The following is a 21,111-nucleotide window of genomic DNA, read 5'->3' on the forward strand; positions in this document are numbered from 1 at the left end:
CTATTCTTATTTTCTCTTTTTGCTATTTATAATTAAACATTGTGAAACCAGATCAGCTGATATTGTACGTTACACGTACGCTGAATCGGAAATTCTGCGATTTTAGAAAAATGCGATAATGTTGCACACGCCGCGCCGTTGCGACTGTGATAGGCAACCTAACTTGCAGAACCGTTGAGCAGGTCACAGGCCATCTGGTACTCGTTGCATGTAATTTTGATAGAAATACCTGTGCAACGAATTATTGCTTCAGCATTGGCAGATTATAAAAACGATCGCTAAATGCGCTTACATCACGTTTAGCCCGATGGTAACAAAGCTGGAACTAATACACTGTAATAATTCACGTTACACTTTTTATGATATGCATGCTTGTGTAAGCAAATTTAGGCAATCACATTGACCAAGAATTCGAGTTGTTTTACCACGAATAGCAGCACTAATTTTTATTCATGCTCGGTTTTATCTATTAGTTAATTATTAAGAATAGTAGTTGATTCTTTCTTGGATCAAGTTTTTCAAATTCCGATCGTGTCTTGACTGCGATAGTTGATTCCGTCTTGCGTTTTCCTTGAGATCAGACGTATTACACTTCATCCATTCACTGCTTCATCGATACATTCTCTGTAACAAGGAAACTTGTTGCACAAAGGGTAAAATACAATTATTTGTAACGTAATGTTCTTAGAAACTGACTTCCTATAATACGAAGTACAGTGCATTTTCGAAATGCTAACAAATCACGAGTAATAATAATTTTTCGATTGCTTCTTATCGATATAGAATAAATATGAATTCATAATGAAATGCAGTGTTACATTTACTCACAATGTCTACTCGGAAACGATGCTCGAGAATCCATAGCGCCTACAGTAGAGAAGATCGTTATTAAGATTTGAATTTTGAACCGCAAGAACTATGGTAGAAATGGCAAAAGCCAAACATAATAGCCCAAAAACAATGAGCAGTTTGTTTGCCATTAACCAGGAAATCATTTTTGCCGCTGCTCAGCTTGACAGATTCGATTGAAAAACGGAAAGTAACTGATGCTCCGAGATGGATTTGAAAAAATATCTCTCTTTGTAAACACATAGTCTTATCTCGACCGTGCACATGTATCATAAATGTAGATATATCTGTGATAGATAAAAGAAGGATTAATGGCGAGTACGAAAGATTAGATTATATCAAAGCTTTTATAACATTTTTCTGCAAAGACAAAGAGAAACGTGATATTTATTGAATGAATCAGGTTGTCGATGCTCTCGTATGGATAACATTCGGCAATGAAGATTTTTACCCCAATCATCGAAGCAGCGGATGCAATATTTGTAGCGCTGTGGACGATAATGAAAGATTGCTATCGCCGTCAGTAAATAATTCCTTCGACAGTTGAATTAGATGATTGATAACATTATACGGCGAAAGAAAACAAGGTGATTAGTTGCTTTTTTTATTTGGCAGATACGTTCCGACTACTATAGTTTAGTGTCATTAAGTGTGTTGTCGGCATGTTTTTGCGAAAGCAAATAGGCAGTTTATTAATGTAAATTTATACCTGTCATAATCACTTACCGTTTTCTGCAACAAGTCCAGAACAGGAATAACAACTGTTTTTTATTTTCACCTTGACACTGTTAGGTCACATAATGTTAACACAATTATTATCCATAATAAAACATCAAAGTGTAAGAAGCCATATTTGAAAAAGTGTGGAAATACTCGCGTAGAGATTGTTTTGGTTTCTCCGACAGTCTTATAACATAATTTAAATTCAATGAAAATTAGTTCATTTCTTAACGAGACGAAATTCTTCCTTAAGTAATGCTCATAAGAAACGATCGGGAAAATTGCCAATAATTTATGATTTCACTCGTTTCATCTCTAAAGTCATGCATGAATGGTGATCAAGATTAATCGGTCGTTGAATATTATATATATACCACTAACGCCGATGAACTTATTGAGGAATGTATATCAATTTTATTCCTATATATAATATGTAGTATAACATGTATAAACATATCATTTAAATAGCGAATGTTAACGCTAAAAATAATTTACTTAAAATTAAATTAATTATTATATATAATGTAAAACCAATGCAAGTATGAGGGTCATATGTATCAACTTAACAGAAATATTGCTACTTGAGTAAATATTAGAGTAGAAAAGAAATAATCGTTATTCAATACTAATTATACTGAACCGGCAAAAGATAACCACTATATCGTCTGTATATTCGTTAACTGTACTAAAAAAGATGTAGCATATTTGCTATAGTAAACCATGAGTACTAATGGATTTAAAGTCCTAAAAATTGTCAGCAGCCGAAAGGAAATCCAATGCTTGGTTTTCGAGAGATTCAAGGTAGATGTTCATACGTAAATCACGGCAATAATTTTTCCGCACGATATTGGAAAATTGAAAAGATGTTAGAAGTCTTTTTCTGCGGACTAATGTAGGTACACGTACTGTTGTAATTGTGCGTTGTGTCAGACTCGTGAGTCACGCAAGTTCCTTTTATAATAGGACAAGTTCACATAAATGAACAACGTGAATCAAGTAGGTATATAGTCATGTAATTCACTGTCAGACTGTTGACGTAAATTTAGCCGACTGAATTAGACTTGTACTTACAAGGAGTCGTGAAAACTATTAAAGTGTTTTTCTCTTTCGTTCGTTCTTTCTTTTCATACACACGACACATGTTACGACATTTATGTTTTTCATTGTATATAGGCACCCACGAAGGCAGTTTTGCACCAAAAGAGACAAGGGTAAGAAAACATATCAACTCAATTATTCTATCAATTGCATTATCGAATAATAGAAAGTCTCGTACCTATATATTTCATCACATATTATTGATAAGGCAAATTTTTTAATTATCATTATGTACAAGGCGCTAGCCCTGTAATAATCTGATTCTACGAATTATTGCTCATACGTCAAATAATTGTTTTTATTCATAAATATTAAACAATTAAAATAATCATTATGACTGCATTTTTTTCCTCTATTAATTGACAAACCGTTGTGCGTAGCTGTGAATAATACTTATTCTCTTAAATTCCGTATCGACGTAAAATCTATCCTCAACTTCAGTCGTCATGCTATCCGTAATAAGACACATTGATCTCATTCCCAGGATCAGCTTTACCGAACTTTGGTTGGCGACGCGAATTATACATATGCAAACATGATGAATACACACGTCGTAATTCTTCCAGTGCCGATTAATGGGTGTAAAATTTTGCGCTTAAAGTACGACAAAACCTTGTAAGTGGTTTTGATGTTAAAGAATAATAAAAATAAATAAATAAAGATGTTATATTTCGCGTAGTTCAGCCGCGATTCTTTGGTACGTGTAAGATTTAATAAAATTTCATGCATCGACTGCGGTTGATCGGTCATCATCGCGTGTATTGGACACCCAGATCGTAATAAGAAATATAAGCAGTTAATTGTTACGTCCGAACCGGGTAGCGGATTTCTCACAGCGTTCTTCCCAGAACGTAACAATATTATCGTATCGTATCAAGAAATTAATGTGAGACGTGAAGATAACGCAGTGATTATACAAAGTTCAAATCAACCTAGACATCGGTAGAGCAAGGAAGTCTCTTCTAGTCAGATTTGTTCGTTATGTGAGCATCCAGAATGTCCTCGGTGTGCATGTCTAAGTCTCCCCATCCCCATATTGCGCCTTCGTGCGAGTGCCCGTAATGTTCATCTCGATCGATTCTCGTACCGTCGCCGGTACGGGCTGCTCTTTTCTTGATCATATTAAGCGGCACGGTTTTCAAATCGTAGGCCTGTCCAAGCCACGCAAAGAAGTCTATGAAAGCCGTTGTGAAATTCGCCCGGTAATTTCCGAGCTCAGCTGCTTTGTAATCCCACGGGAATACGTGGTGGTAGTTGTGCCATCCTTCCCCGAAAGCTCCGAGCGCTATGCGCACGTTGTCCGTTGGGCTGATGGAACTGCGGGAAGAAAATACTCCGTAAGTTTTTAAATTTTTCATTCAAGAGTTATTATTTTTATCTTTTGAAAAAATTTGATTCGTACGTAACATTCTGATTGTTATAGCGTACCCTTCTCTGCTCAATTATTCCGAAAATTGCACATTTTTTACAACAAAGAAAGGAATTGCGTGGTGACACGTGAGAACAAGTACAGAGATAAAAAAGAGACGTTACTTACTCATCGTATGGTTTAGTGCCCCAAATATGGGCTGCCGAATTGACGAGCCAAGTCAAGTTGAGCGACAAAGTGTAGCGAAAAACGGTGGCGCAATACCAAGAGTTCATCCCGGTTTCTCCCCAGAAACGACAAGGTACCCAAGTAGGTATAAGGAAACAGAATACAGGCATGAGGATCACGTACAACCTGCGAATCGAGCGTTGAGAAAGGAAGAAAAAAGTGTTAATTAATTTTCAGTATAGGGTGCCAGACGCAAGGATGGTGTAATTTGAAGACAAATTTAACCTGTTGAAAATCTTAAATGTAGGACAAACCGTTGCATGGCGGCGATGTGATAATTGTACAAAAAAGGGGGGGAAAGGACGGGAAAAATAATATAACTGGCAAATTGCGCATTACGAAAGTTCGCATTTAGGACGAGACTGTGTAAACGTGGGGAGTGATGAGTGGTAAGCTTGAAGCCGAGACTGCAAACTTTTGTGAGTAGGCATCGTTGTAAACTGGCAACTTAACGCAGGTAAACAACACTCGAAAGCTAGGTTTGAAAATTTAATCACCTTCTTTGCCAGACGACGATTGGGTCACTCTCAAGATCGCTCACGTCGACTGTCGCTCCCTTCTCGATGACATCCCGATGCTTACGGACCAGCAGCCATCCCATGTGGGAGAAGAAAAAACCTCTTTTCGCATTGTGCGGGTCGGCATCGGTGTCCGTAAATTTATGGTGTACCCTGTGATCGCGAACCCATTCGCTGAGGTGGTTCTGTACGGGAAAATATTTTACATATAATTTGCGGTGATTGGCGATGGTCGAGGAGCCCAATTGCCCGAATTTGGCGGTCATTTACCTGGAATGCCAACGTTTGGAATATCATCAGAATCAGACGCATTGGCCATTTCGCTTTGTACGCTCTGTGCGCCCAGAGACGATGAGCACCAGCTGTGACACCAACAGCTCCAAGGGCGGCAACCACCACGGCTGTAAGAAAAAAGCAAGCCAATGAATCAGGAGTTCGTTAATTGTTGAAAAAACGAAACAGCGTTGTAACGTTATGATGCTATATTTGATCAACTCACTCCAAATCAGGGTCAGAAATTTTGCACCGGCGAAAAATAGGTAGAATCCATAAAGAGCACCGATGTGAAGGTAGAGAAACGCTATGACGTTTCGCCAAACTATTCTCCACTCGTACTTGGGCTGGTCTTTCGTTTGTGCTGTTTGTACTGTGCTTTTCGACGTTGACGGAACTGATTCTGGCGTTTTTGATTGTCTGATATCCTGTTGCGTCGCCTCGAGAAACAGCGTCGCTGTACTACCCAAGAGGTTTGGCGCCATCTTCGTTTACCAGCTAGAATGTCAAACACGACAAAAGGTTTAGAAGCTGTAGGTACGTCTCCATATACATTCTCGGAAATACTCTCGTTGGTAAATTTGTTGATTCTAATCTCCGTATAGCTGCTACAAATATCGCCGGAGGAAAGGAAATGGATGTTGCACCTATCTCTTGGAGAGTGACGGTAAATTCGAAAGGTAAATGTCTCCATCGTGATTGTGGCACGTTAGTGGAATAGTGGCTTACGCGATAAATGGAGCACTGCGTATCGGCTTTCTGCATATGTTGTGCAGTTCCTGCATAAGACTCTTTGTATAGTCGCGGTTGAAATAATCAGGCTAAAGACGTTAAACGTGGAGCCATTACACGCCATCCAGCGAGAAGTGTGAAACTTGAGCAAATAGGCTACACCGGGTAAAATATAATGCAAGGTCTTCGCTATTCTCATTAGCCATATGAAAGTTCCCTGATTAATGACCGTCGTACATATCTCATTGTAGGAATAATTTCACGACATATTTCCATGCTGCAAGTGACAGAGCGAGAAATAATTGCACTTCTTAGTCTCTATTGGCACGGGAATATTCGGACCCCGGACAACCGAAATACGGACAATATAAATAACGGCGAACGTCAACCGCCTTCAAAGGTTGAACGTGAGACGCAACGTGCCAATTGCTCTTCTCTGTAGATCTTGACTTCACTTTATATTAATGCCGGCGTACGTGAATGCATGCAGAAGGATTACACGGTCAAGGAAACTCCCGCCTGTTCCACTTTCAATGTTGCACTTCACAAGCTCTGTATACAGTTGATTTACATTTGCAAAGGAAGAGAGAGAGAGAGAGAGAGAGAGAGAGAGAGGGATAGAGATGATTAATTGAATTGTTTGAGGTAAGAATGGCTAAAGGTTACGTTTCTACTTGATTTTTCACTCGCCAAAGATACAGCCTCCAGCAATCAGAAAAAACCGCATTCTACGCAAGAAATGCTTCTAGCAGTGCAGTGATTTCACTTGTAATTGCTGCGCTCAATATCAGTCGTGCATCGCACTGCAACAACTTTCCAAGTTCAAGTAGAAATACTTCATCCGAGTAAGTATAATGCAATGCGTAGAGTTGAATTGCATGGTACATAGTTTCAACCGTATAAAGCGGTGATTGGCTAATGATAGATAGTTTGAAAATTATTTCAATTCTCTATTAATACCACTATAATTATCACCAATGTTGTAGCTTGCAATTTACCAATTTTGCAGTTATCATTGGACTGACGATTTTATCGCGAGGCTCGACACGATGCATTTATTGTAGACGAGTCTAATTTAAGATTAAAATCGTCGAGGTTCCCCTCGGGCCGTTGGCCCCAGTATTCATAGATTCGACTTTCGCTGGGAGGCTGGCATTGTCAATTAGACACAGCTACACGACACAGTTTTTCTCAATACGTGAAGTGTTACACCGCAATGATCGAAGTTTGAAAGGCAAGTCCCGTTAGCATTACTGACCCGTTTCCACCTGAGCTTCGAGGATTTTGAACACCTTGAAGGAAGTGGAAGAGTTTGGATGTAAATCGTCAACGCATCCGGTGTCTAAAACGGAACGTCGCAAAAATTTTATCCAAATGTCTTTGAAAATTAGGTACGTTTAAGCTCTAAGGAAATCGATGAAAATAGTCAATTTTCATGAGCGATTTATTCACGTGGTTATTAGTACCATTATTACCAAAAACCCGAATTCATTTCAGTGAATGACGAAAAATCAACGATTTTAAAAATTCCGATAGACATTTTTGATGCATTATTCGACAAAAATGGGTGACAGTTTCATACGAAGAGAGAGCGAGAGAGAGAGAGAGATAATTCAGAACTCAAGTACCGGAAATATTTCCAGAATCGCTGTTTTTTTAGAATTGTGGCAATAGTAGTATAATGAATAAGGTGAAATGAGTTTGAAAAAACGGTGGACAATTCTCACGTCATGTATTATGGATATTTCGAGCCATCGAGCGACTATGGATCAGCATGGGAAAAATAGGCGTAACAGGAACCAGAGTCGATGACCGAGTAGCCAAGTCAGTTTTGTTGCAGTAAAAGTAAGAGAGATTATTTACGATCGTTTCATTGGCTGAATGATTATTCGGTGAAACGGGACGTGGCATACAAATCTGAGTCGGCTGCCGGAGATCGCGATGAAAACAGGTTCTCCGAAAGGAGGTCGTAGCGTCTTTGGGGTCACTGTCAACAGCTACACATGGACCAGTCGCAGAGCAGTTGCTGACCTAACGAAATCGCGTGCTAAATGTTACTTTGTAGAAAGGCAGGTACCGTTTTTACTCCCATCCGTACTAAGATCCGATAAAACTAATTTACCGCGGTAATTTAAGACAATTGTTTGGGATTTTTTAGCACTAACTTATTTCGTGCCGATTACATAAGTTATAAGAGTAACGTGAGAAATTGTATCGTTGTGTTGATTTTTGAGTCTTTTTCTTGGTATATTACAACAACTCGTCGTTCACCGAATTTCTCTGGATGTATAATGGCAGGCCTAGTTGATGATCAGAAAAACGGGAAATTACAGGCTTTGGGTTATTAGAGTTTTTCTAATTTGCTGGTACAATTTTATGCTGGAAGATAATAACAATAACGCGCGACATGATTCAGACGGTTTTTTGTAAATTTGAAAAAATTGTTTTTCTTCTTTTTTATACACTTGGACGTAATAAACAACGCAATTATGATTGCAGTTGGTAAACGGTTGTTCGAAATCGTTGCACACTTAGGTGGAAGATATGTTATTTTTCCACTTTTTCTTGTAAGTGTAATTTGATTATTCATTCAATAATCATCACGTGGCTTGTTGCTTTCAATCAAGCAGTAACGATTTTAATTAAACTCATTACGCTACACGCAGGGAAGAAAGGGAAACATGAATCGATTAAAGTAAGAAAATAGACGTGAAATTCAGGAAGACTAACGAAAATGTCAAAGTAACATCAGTAGAACTCGTAATCAGTAATTTTAGACGAACCGCTGAAGCAATTTTGCCAAAATTAGGACAGAAAACAAAGTTTTCAAGTGAAGAGGTTAGTACTGTAAGCGGTACTGTCTCGCGAAAAAAAGCAAAGCTTTTTGACCACACCTAGGAAAATTTCAATTCTTAGAGCTACCGGAAAGTTCTAGTAAACTGAGTATCGACACAACAACGATCTCAATATTGTTAAACCTGTTTGCAAGTAAAGTAAAAATGAGTATAATGAACAAAAAAAAATCAGTACCATGTATGGATTCGCCGGTTACCGCTACAAGATTCATTTTCATTTTTCAATCAGAACTCAATTTTTCGATTAAGGTAAAAAATAAAAATAGTCAAGGACTGAACAAGAACCACAACTATAAATTTTTCTTTGCGTACGTCGCTTGATCTCACGTGCAAGGATGGTTTAATTTGTTTTGCCTCCTTTTTAAATTTAATATTCTACTAGGCAGTATACACACCTATACGTATAATGTATAGCCTCGGATCGAGGAAGTGGAGCGGTTGATCGCATTGCATAAGCGACTGTAATAACAGCTCGCAAAAACCGTACTATGAGCATATTACGTACACGCGTTGTGTGTTGTGAACAAGTTTTTTCGGTGCTCAAAAATGTTGAAGTCATTACGGATATCGTACTATACATAGCTGGTCCAAACATGGGCGGAGATTTGAACGATAGACATATCGTGGAGCTGTCTTTAAAGAATGTAACGGTAATAAGCCATTTGGTTATCAATTAGTTATTTAATAGCAAAAAAGAAAAAATGCGACGACTTTTTTAAGTAGAAACAGAACTTGAGACAGAAGAAAGAAGTCATCGAATACAAAACGGACTGTACCGGCCAATTTTTAACGGAACTCTGAACCGAGGTTGGTGCGCACAACAGGATGAAGAGGAGAAAAAGATTTTCAATCTATGAATGATACAAACGGGATTTGAGCTGGCGAAAAAATGAATACTATAGACTGCAAGATATTGAGGCTGCTCGTCATTAATGATGAAATTTGTCTTACAGATCATCAATCGTATTTTTTATACACTCGATATTGCGATTTATTGCTAAATATCGCAATAATAAGTGTATCTATCAATCTGTTGTTTTGTTTTTACAAAGAACAGCGCGTTTATAATTTGCGTGCGAATGAGGTATAACGTTGAAAGAATGGGTTTTGAGAATCGTGTCAAATCGATAGTTATCCAAGTCGTATAACTTTATACCGATCGTCATGTAAAATTGCTAATATCTAGCGATTGTAAAACGTTTTCTTCCACTACTCTTTACGGTTTTTTCTTTCTCTTCTCCTACTTTGAATATCGTTTAAGTTCAAGTGAATAAAGTTATTTGCGTTCACATTGATCCAAGCAAGTGTTTAAATCGAATTACACTGAAGTCGCGTTCCGCACGACCGTTATACATTACAATATACCGGATATAAGAAAGATGGCACAGAGATGCATTTCTCGGCCACGCAAGTCGGCTCGGCGTAACGCCGACGCGTAACCTTAAATTATACGTACGCTGTAAATTGTATCATTGCGCCAAACGAGAAATACTTGCCACGGATTATTAACTTAATCACGTCAGAAGCCGAGAATTTATGCCATGCAAAAACGCGACCGAGTGGATCATGGATCCTGTCACGTTCAAACGTTATCAGTAATCGGAAAATCAAAATCTCGTTAACCAGGGTGAAACCACGAAGATGCAACAACGTACACATCGGTTGGACGATGTGATCATGGTAAAAATGGCCAAAATTAAGTTCGTGATCATTACAATATAGGACTTACAGGTTGATCAGCTTGGGGGATGCAGTGCTTGGTCTCCAATGTCAAGTCGCGTACACTCGACGCACGGTTGTTAAACAATCACTCTGATCTGGATGTCTCTGCGTTAGAGTAAACGAACAAGAGTCCGACTTTCCTGCGTGTAACCAGACGGCAGAGCGGACGATAGGTATCGTAGTTAACTGGCAAGTACCTGAGGATGCAGGACCGCGAAGTCCATTTATGAGCTTTGCTCTGCCCGCGAAGACAAAACGAGCCGCCCCTCTTTGCGCGAAATGAAATAAGATAACGTCAAAGTGTATATGTGTCGCCTCGTCCCTCTTTTCCTCTTCCTCCTTCTCCTCCTCCTCCTCCTCCTCCTCCTCGTCGTCTTTCTCCTCCTTGAAACTCCGGCTGGCCATTCTCCTACTCGACTTGGTTGCTTCTCCTCCACCTCCATCGGCCCTCTGGAGATCGGTAAAGGACACAAGCATCCTTTACTTGACGAGACTTACTGTTCTGCTTGGATGTGTTGAACTCACCACTGCAATTTCCATCCTCGAGGCGAAGCGGTAGCAAAACGTAATGTCGGTACGATTTTGAACTGCTTCGTTATAGTTCTACGGTATTCTCTCTTCCCTCGTTTCTTCTCGATTTACTTTTGCTAAAGGTGTACTGTATTTTATTACAGCGGCAGTGCTCGTCCACCGCTGCAACGGTACTAGGATCTTAGAACGGCGATCGATGTGGTTCAAAGTGGATCGATACTTTCGCGCGAATACCTCAAGGAGTCTCCGTAATCTAATGTAGCTTCGATCCTCTGACCAATCCGAGATTAGCGATTCTTGATATAAATCCGAATCGTATCGGCGAAAGTAAACTTGGCTTTCGATCGACGTCATCGATGATTCTTGTTCTTTTTCATTTTGATTTCCAATTCCATGGATTGTTTAATCACTCGAATCGAGAACTATGGAAGCTACTATTGCGTCGTTACAGGAGTAAAATATTCAAACCTCGTTGAAGAAGAATCGGTATGAAGAAGTGGGTTTTTCCCCGTGCAAATACCGTTACGAAGTAAAGTTCCTGCTGAGTTCGTTTATCTAACACAGCTATGGAGGTTTTGCTAATTGAACAAAAAAAACACGCGTGCAAGCCTAAAAAGAAGTTAACCTTCGACTAATCGATTTTGAGTACTGCATAAGCAGTTTTGCGCATATCTATCAGAAAAACTGTGAGCACTTGTATGTACACTTTGCTAAATCAATAATAACCGACTTACATTTATAGTAATATGATGATGTGAATGTCAAGACAAGGATTCTGGATTTCGATGAGGGTAAAAAGGAGCATGCTTACGACCAAAGACTATAAATCCAACTTAAAATGGACTTATTTTTTGCTATTAGCGATGATTTCACCAAAGATCAAACTTCTCGTAATCTCAAGCTGGATCAGATCAAATATACCAAGTCAGGCTGGGCTGGAATAGCGGATAAAAACGTCCCAATATAAATACTTATATTCAAAGCGAATTAATTTATATTTAGAGAGAACGCCATCATTAGACTTTCATGGGCGGAATTCAGCATTCTCAAATTGTCATCAGGATTCTACTTATAAATTGTAGAATATAATGTACAATGCAAATTCTTTTCGGTCTAGATAATTCACAATAAAAATAAAGTAAGTAATTCCTCCCAGATAATCTTTCAGGATAAATAAGGGGGTGCGGGGGGGGGGCGGGGGGGTCATCTTGTAATTATAACGTTTGCGCTCATGCATACTTGACCCATCCTCACTCGGCACCAAACGAGACGTGATATCACACCGCGTGAAATCTACAGCCGTAGAATTGAGATTAATATCTGTAACGGCGATCCTGGCTTAAGCATCTGTGAAAAAGAGGCCATCGAGAAGTTAGCCCAGAAGAACTTCTCACCTCGTTCCTGAAAACTGTTAAGCTTGATGATTTCGTCGTCGTTTTGCCAAAGCATGATATCGCCACGGAGAGACTTTTGGTATCAATGTTTGCTTCGTTGTTTATTCATGATTACAACAAAACGTACGGATTTACGGATACTCGAGACATTTTATCAATCATTCCTACAATAATAGGAAATCACAGTATTTCCCTGTGAATAATTATAATCTTTACGAAGAAGAGTTTGACATTTAGGAAAAGTATTATTTACCGTGATTGATAAGAAGTTTTCCGAAAATAGCTCTGGAATTAATTAATTTGAATAAGACAATTAGTTTTAAGAAACTAATGAGACTTTAATATTCTTAATCAGAACGCGAATCGAATCGACTTCTGCAAGTCGGATTTAAGAGCAATTCTAAAATACAAGACGAGAAATTGACAAATATTTCCGAACCGTGTCGATTTTTTATTGTTCAAATAAGGTGGTGAGGATTTATTAGAACAATTTTTGTGAAAAATTTTGAAATTTAGTATCAGATAGTGTGGCATGGACACAAATAGTGTTAAAATAACATCAAATCGTCTTCCATATAAGTCCACACCGGAATATTTTTTAGAGTGTCCATTAGTAGGCGCCTGTTGAGTGATGCGTCCACGATGATGTCGTTGATTGATGCCGAAGTTCAAAAAGACATTGTAAGAAGCTGTGTTCTTTTTCCAGCATTTTGTAGAACTGTTGGTGCGGATGTGGACCTCACAAAGGTACGCATATATATGTATATTTGGCCCGAGGCTAGCCTTGAATATTACGAGCTTGGAGTTTGGACTTGAAGCAGGGTCGACTAAGGACATCAAAAAAGTAGACCACGTGGGAAAAGAGATAGTCGAAAAGAACACGAAATAAACTTTTTTGTTAGACGCATATACACGCTGGGTTTGAAAAATTCAAACCGTTAGAAACACGGCAAGTCATTACACCGAAAATGAACAATTAACATCCGCCTCGCATGTAATGATGGTTCCTACAGCGACGATTAAAGCACATTTACCTACATGTCTCTGTGTGTACTAAACAATAATAATATTAATTATTATTTTATATACAGTGTGATGCTTTACTACGTTTCCATTCTTATAATATTCTATATATATATTAGGGTGGCGCAAAAAAACTGACTATTTTTTTTTTTTGCAGTCTCGTGTGACAAAGTGTTAGTTTTTGTTGTTTTAAGAGCCCACTCCAGAGGACAGTTCAAAAAAAAAAAATTTTAATAGGTCGCTCCACATTTTTGAAAACGTCAGAAATCGTCAAAAATCGATTTTTTCCTTTTTTTTCTCGTTACGGTATAATGTTATAGACAAAAAAAAAACAACTTTCCGAAAGTTTCAGTTCAAAATTTGAATTTTGAAAGGTCGCTCATAATTTTTTTTCAACTTTTTGGTGCATTTCTTTAGATCTTTTCGAGCGATCTTTTAATATTCATATTAAAATTTCATACATTTTTTTTCTTTAATTTAGTAAGAAAGAATCGATAACAATACACCACGAGATGAATTAAAAATCAAACAAAATAATGAAAATATAATTTTTTTAATTTAATTTTTTGACGATTTTTGACATTTTTTTAAATTTGGAGCGATCTCTTAAAAAATTTTTTTTTCAGCTGTCCTTTGGAGTGGGCTCTTAAAACGTCAAAAATTAACATTTTGTCACATGAGACTCCAAAGAAAAAAAAAAAAAAAAACGTCGGTTTTTTTGCGCCATCCTAATATACATATATACGTATAACAGACTTTAAAGATGATTAATATGACGTTGCAAGACCTCTGCAGAGATCAGTAAACTTTTGTCTCCGTTTATTGTTTTTTACCGTGCAAAATAAACTGATTTAATTCTGCATATAAAGTATAAAGTACAGAAAAAAGGACGAAAATTAAAAACACATCTCAGCCTTGAGTCATTTGAACTGTTTCACCGGATCTTTACTTACGTATACTTCTAAATATGACCACGTGATGCGGGCCCAGTTTATGTCCCCGTCAAATATTTATGCGGTATAAACATCCACGGGTTTCAAATACTCGATACTCACGTAGTAACATATTTACTAGGCGTACGTCAAGGCTGCGTTTTCCGTCAATTTTCTCCATCTTTAACGCCAATTATTATATAGCAAAACAAAAAAAAAAAAAAAAAAAAAAATCATCTTCGACCCGATACTCGAGCATGCAGAAAAATTAGCATTCCACAAAACCGGGATCCTATCTGCTTGCGAACATGAAGGGGCAGCGGATAAAAAGTAAAAATGGGTCGCAAAGTCGAATAAATATTATCGCTTTGGTCAAACGGTACATTCGTTTACTTTATTACCGTGATTAGAATTTTTTTTTTTATACGTTTCGTTTCAGGTAGAAGTTGGCCGCCTTCAATTGATCAGTCTCTTTCTTTTTCTCTTTCTCCTCCGAGTCTTTATATTTTTTCTTACACTGTGTAATATGGTACGCCACTTGCTGTGCGTATATTTAATGGAATTCACGCCAGATTGTGAAAAGTGTAAACATAACAGCGCTACGAGAGTGATATCTTCCACATAAGCGTGTAGACTTTTACAAATTTACCTACAAGAACCGACTTTTCTTCTCCTTCGTTGTTTATTCAGCTTTTTTTTTTCTTAGAGTTTATTCTAAATTTCATCCTGGCATCATTGACACAAAAATTAAAAATTAACGTGAAATTTTCGGTCGCTGTCTCGCGTTCTCCGTGTCACGTCACGTTTTGCATATTAATTACGACGGTTGTTACCGAAAAAGTAGTTCAATAAATAAAAAGTTTAAAAAAAAAATAAGGCGGGACGAATTAAAGGATCCGATCATTAAATCGTTAGCAATTCACTCTGTATACACTATAATTATTGCGACATGAGACATCGCCGGGAAGTTTCGAACACATCGAAATCTCGAAACACCCTCGGTATCTGTGTAAATATTACCTCACAGCGGATGTTACATAGACTCAGCACGGCTTATGAGAATTATTTGCCAAACTAGATACACGAAGCGGAGCGCGGTCGACTTGTCAGCGAAAAAACGAACGTTTCGACGTTATTTCGGATGAATTTTCGCCATCACATTTCTGTCTCACTATCTCGACGTCTGTCGCCCGCAGATTGACAGTAAGATTACGCGATAAAATACTTTTGCGGCAGAATGAATAATGCGACGTGTAAGAACTTGCATATGGGGTATTCCATGGCGGTTCGACTCGGGTTTGATCCTTAACCTCCGGGATCATGGGCTGAGATTTTTTTATACGATTGTTCAGACTTTCGGAAGTAATCACCTTTTTTTTTTATTATTACACTATTTTTCAACGACCATATTGATCGGCACGATTTTAAAATCTGAAATCATTCTGAAAAATTCTCTGTTAGTCATAAAATTTTTTAAGCTTTGGGTCAACGAGGATCGATGTTTTTTTCTTTTTTTCAATAAATTTTCGCAGAAGTATCATGAAATATTGGAAAGAAGATTGGTCGGTCGTATGAACATTTTTTTATACGTAACGCCAGATTTTGAAAAAAAATTTCACATTTTTCCCAAGAAAGTTTCTTTTCTTATTTTAATATGAAAACATATCGGGTCAAAATTATCGGTTAAAAATTTTCATATCAGACACAGGATTTTGCCGAATTATTACAAATTTTTTAATCGTGTCGACGGAGTATGTGTATCCGAGTGATGATGTAACAAGTAAAAATCGTCGAATATGATGGGAAAATACGTGGAATTACGTAACTGGTAGCACGAGACCCGGAAGATGATCATGAAAGTCAAGGTTTATAAGTTTTAAGTGTTATTGGAAAGTCAGAAGGTATCTGGACTATCTCGTATACAATATGTATAACGATGAATGAAATTAGTTACGTCAGATGAAGGAATGACTTATATTAAGGCGATGTGAATAATGAATACAATTAATTATCGTACGGAGTAGACGTCTAAAAAGGAAATAGGTATAACGCGTGCATACCCGATGCACCAACAAAAATTATCTCATGCCTTTCACGCCTTTTTCACGGCCATAGATGAGAAAAAAAAAAAAAAAAAAAAAAAACAGTTTATAAATAGTTACGAAGAACAATTATATAAATATTTTTAAAAGGTCATAATAGACCTTCGCATTTACGAAGCTCGTAAGGATTATAATTGCTTCAAAATAAATATCGTAAATGATGATTACCCAGAAATGAACTGGGAACCATTAAGTACTGATGATAGTGAGCCAATATATATTGTTATGGATTTGTGTAAAAAACAAATAGCGTTTTTGAAGATTATTTTACGTACCGCGTAAAATCTGTACTTACTTACTTATATTTAGGTATTTCACTTTGTAACTTTACTATATAACTGATAATTTCGTATAATAATAGATAGTTTATGTAGATAAATAAATGCATTTATCTGATATTTAACTCATACGAAAAGTCTTGATAAATTTTCCGAAAATATTTACCATCAGCGATATTTTTTTTTGTCACGTCAAGATTTAATTCTGCTAGGCAGGTCTACTGCAGAAAATACAAAATCGTGTCATCTAAATGATGACGTGTATCTCAGCAATAAGGATTGATAGAATAAGGTTCGAATTTTTTGTGAGATAATTCATTCACAACATACGTATTATTTAATAATCGCCTCGTATATGCACCTATGCAATAAATCTACCTCTCAAATCCGACACCCATTTTAGGTGAGGAGAAAAAATTGTTTTCAATTGCTTCCTAATTAAAGCAATAAAATTTACAGAATCTACGCGTAAAGCATTTACACACATGTGTATATTTTTTTGGCAAACATTAAAATCTCGTCATTGGCATATAATAGTCGCGTGATGCAATGATTAAATTCCACAACAGTATCGCATTGTAGAAATTGTTTGGCGTAGGAAACGGAGGTAAAACACATCAAAATCACATCAAATTAAAAAGGATTGGATAAAATTTTCGTAAACAAACGAGGCAAAAGGTAGATGAGAAACGAATTACTCAAACGTCACACGTAGCTAATAAAAATAATTGTGAGTCTGAAGAATCTACTGCAGTGGATAACATGCGCTATTTTTCACATCCTGTATCCGTCGCTATCCATTTCCATTTGGGTCATTCCTGGGAAGAAAAAAACTTCCTCGTAAAAATTGCAGGCTGTCGTCCAAGTCTAATGGATTTATAACAAGTTTAAGATAATTCTTTATAGATATAATAGTTTTTGTAAAGTTCACTAAGAGATAGTCCTGCATCTAGTATATACATCAAATTGTTGTGAACGCAAGAATAGAAAATACTGTAATTGTAAATAAAAGCTTAGATATCGATGCTTCGTTAACAAAACCCTTCAAAATGGTTAGAAATATATTAGTTTCGTTTAACTTGAATTTACGGTGTGTCATTTTATTCAGAAGACTATTTTCTAATAATTCACTAAAACACTTTGTTTAGTTATCTTTGCATCACCGAATATTTAATTTTACAACAATGTACCGATAATGACTATGTTTAACTAATAGTAACATTGTATTGACTGCTGAGAAAAAATAAAATCAGTTTCTTCCGAATAAAATGAGCCATTCTAGAGTGAATTCTAACAAATCTACTAATTTTTTGACCGATCTCAAATAAACCCTCGATATCTGAGCCATTGTTCATGATTCCAGTATTTTCTGTACTCGTATTACCAAAGAGGTATTCGATACTCGAAAATGTCATAATGTAATAAATACTCAATGTACGCCTATCTCTCAACAAGATTAATAAGAATTTAGGTATCGATTTCTAAGGTTTGGTTGAGGCGGAGAAATTCTCACGAGCCAGCCATATCGCGGGACGGAGAATGGCACTTGCTTCGAAGAAATTTTTCATCTCGACACAAGGCGGGGGGGAGTAAACAGGCACACAATGAGAGGCCGCATTTACGGCCCGACATTAGTTGTAAGTTTGTACTACTTTTCATAACCGAGACGCAGAGACGCGCAGAGATGAAAACGAGGCAGGCATTATACGATCGGTCAATATAGCCGTCGGCGTTTGCTTCACGTTTCCTTCGCGTTTGATCACGTCGAACAGTTTGAACGTGTGATTTTTTCATCGCGACAGCCGGGAGCTGACGCAGACTAATCTTCGTATATTTTTCTATTTCCTAATCTCCCGCTAGTCATTCATATTCCCAACTAAGGAAGGCGCTCGAGAGTAATTGCATTTTGACCCAAAACAAATATTGTACACTTGGCCGCAGCGATTTTGTCAAATGTATAATTTTGTCGACGACTCGGTTAGGTTGGCAATGCTGATTTAGACCGCAGCGCCACCGTCGCTTGGCCACGAAACAAGCTCAATCTTTTTCAAAACAACTAACAGATAGAGTGAAAAGAGAGAGAAAATTGGATACTCCGATCCACCCTTGCTATTACTATTTTTCACGTGTATAAGGTGAGAAATAAGGTTACATTTTCATTGGTATGCATTGAAATCCGTCCTCGTTTGCATGCGTAAATGCGTATGCAACAAGGATAGACGAGGTTAAAGTAAAATGCATAAATGCCTTGACCTTACGGCTAAACTTGTTTCCGGTCCAAAGCAGCATGCGATTTCGGTTCTATACGAATTATGTGACGATACATCCTATTTTTTCATCTCAGCTGCATTGCCAGTCATATTTGAGATACGTAAACTTTTATTTTATTTATTTATTTAGAGATATATACATTAAGATCGAAACCGACAAGGGTATCTCCTTAATGGTGAATTAGAGAATTTAATTGAATAATTAAACGAAATTTCCGGTACGCTTTGAAGCAATAAATTCGAAAAAACCGGTCGTCCGCGTCTGAAGGTTAGGAGAATAGAAACTGGTATTTGAAATGGTCTGAAATGGTATGTAACCAAATCCTAATATCTTAAGATTGCACGGATTAAATGTCAATTTTAATACCTTATATCCGCAATTATTATATAAGAGTTTTTTTGTAATAGCTATCCATAATTTAAGGATTCAATAAATAGGATAAGTAGAATTCTGTCGATCCCTCTCAGAGAGGATTATAATTGACTTAAACTATAGAGGATATCGCATGTATATATACACGCAGTATACCTGATGATCTGCCAATTACCGGGTATAATTCTTAATCCGTGAGAATTATTTCAGGAATTCTCTCATCAATGGAATTCGGAGGATTTTTCAGTATCAAAATTTTTCTATCAGAGAATCCGATAATGCGAAAGAAATTTAACATGTTAATGACAAAAATGATAATAATAGTAACCTAAGAGCAAAAATTTTAGTAAAGCTCGTAAAACACGCGGAGCTGTAGAAACCGTCACGTTTCAACCGTTCGCAAGGTATTCAGGTCACGTTGGGTATAACAATAACGAGTCACGGTGTCGTAGTTTTTACGTTTCGGTATAATTCTTACCGCCTAATACATGCATATTTAATATGTATGTAAGTGTATTTGACTAATCTAAAAAAATGTTCATGCTAATTACAATACGGTTTAAAAACGGCTCAAGACAACTGACTAATTGTTGTGTAAAATTCTGACTGAGAATTGCGTTTTTCAAGGAATTGCCTCGAACTATTTCGAATTTTGCGTAGGCACGTGGGTAATATGGGCATTGATTGATGAACGAGTAAATTGACTTTGCTTTCAACGATACGTTACACAGCCTGCAGTAATACATATTCATTCGGTCTAGAATTAAGGTGCTGGGAAAATAAAAATTTCCACGCAGACTACAGTGTCAATAAAAATGTTTAAAAAGGTTTATTTAACATTCTGAAAGGTCACTATATGTATAGCTATAATTTACATACAATGGTCTACAATGTAATCATCGCGACAAGCTATTTGGTACACGTAAAATCATAAGATAATTATAATAACTACGCAAAAATATATATGTATAAACCTATGTGTAGACGTACATACATACGCATCAGATAAGTCGAAGCGATCTCAACTACTGCAGTTGTTCAATCAAAAAGCACTAACAATAAGCGCACCGCAAAATTGGTGCCTATAATAGTTACATTCGCCCTTCGTAGGGGATGAAAAGTATTCGATTTTACGTACATACTAATTGTAAGCGATAAGGGGAAACGAGGTCACCTACGTAGCTGCGGATTTCTGATTGCGGTTCAACCGGCATCGCACTTAACGATTATTTCCTATCTCCACTGCGGCCCACGAGCAGTGCACTTGTAAAACGAACTGATTGTGAGCGCAGGGCTGCGGCGAGCAGGGGCTTCAAAGCCTCGGAAATTCACGAATCATGCCGAGAAGTGCTGCCCGAGTATCTTTTGGTCGAACTTGAACCCCGTCGGTAAAAGAGAAATCTGACAGAGACGCGCGCATGTTCCGTTTCCCCGTTGTCCCGATATCACAGCGCTCTCTGACGCGAACTAAATTTTTGCAATTAACCCCCAGTGGTCTACACCATTTTCTTTTGCCACTATTACGTATAGAGTTCTGTTCTTTATAAAATTTAATCAGAAGATTTGTTTTTATAATTTTTTTCTAGTGAAACGAAGTCTAACGTACTTAGCGTCAGTAGATAATAGAGATCGTGTTTACCACAGTGAAGTTCCACTGTAGTGGTCGAAACAAAGTAGTCACACACGAATGCAAACAGATTCACAAAATTTGCCCATTCGTCGAATAAATGTATGTACGTGCAATCTAATTCAATAATACCGAAGAACAATAAATTGCAAAAATAAACAGACAATTCATCGTTATTAATATACCTATGTATGTAAATTTGCAGAATGATGGTCTG

General features: G+C 37.3%; 1 protein-coding gene across 2 annotated transcripts; it reads right to left on the bottom strand.

The window, feature by feature from the left end:
• Positions 1-2,695: 2,695 nt before the first annotated feature.
• On the bottom strand, positions 2,696-20,528 carry LOC124407573 (acyl-CoA Delta-9 desaturase-like). 2 transcript variants are annotated; one of them, XM_046883849.1, is made up of 6 exons: positions 20,446-20,528; positions 5,282-5,553; positions 5,053-5,183; positions 4,762-4,967; positions 4,205-4,390; positions 2,696-3,984 (listed from the first exon to the last, which is right to left on the bottom strand). In XM_046883849.1, the coding sequence occupies exons 2-6, from the start codon at positions 5,538-5,540 to the stop codon at positions 3,630-3,632; spliced, it is 1,137 nt and encodes a 378-aa protein (XP_046739805.1). In that variant the 5' UTR covers positions 5,541-5,553; positions 20,446-20,528; the 3' UTR covers positions 2,696-3,629. The 2 variants fall into 2 exon arrangements, with proteins under 2 accessions (XP_046739805.1, XP_046739794.1); XM_046883838.1 differs by lacking the exon at positions 20,446-20,528 and adding an exon at positions 10,372-10,521.
• Positions 20,529-21,111: the final 583 nt, after the last annotated feature.

The sequence above is a fragment of the Diprion similis genome, chromosome 1, assembly GCF_021155765.1.
Source record: "Diprion similis isolate iyDipSimi1 chromosome 1, iyDipSimi1.1, whole genome shotgun sequence".
Lineage (NCBI taxonomy): Eukaryota > Metazoa > Arthropoda > Insecta > Hymenoptera > Diprionidae > Diprion > Diprion similis.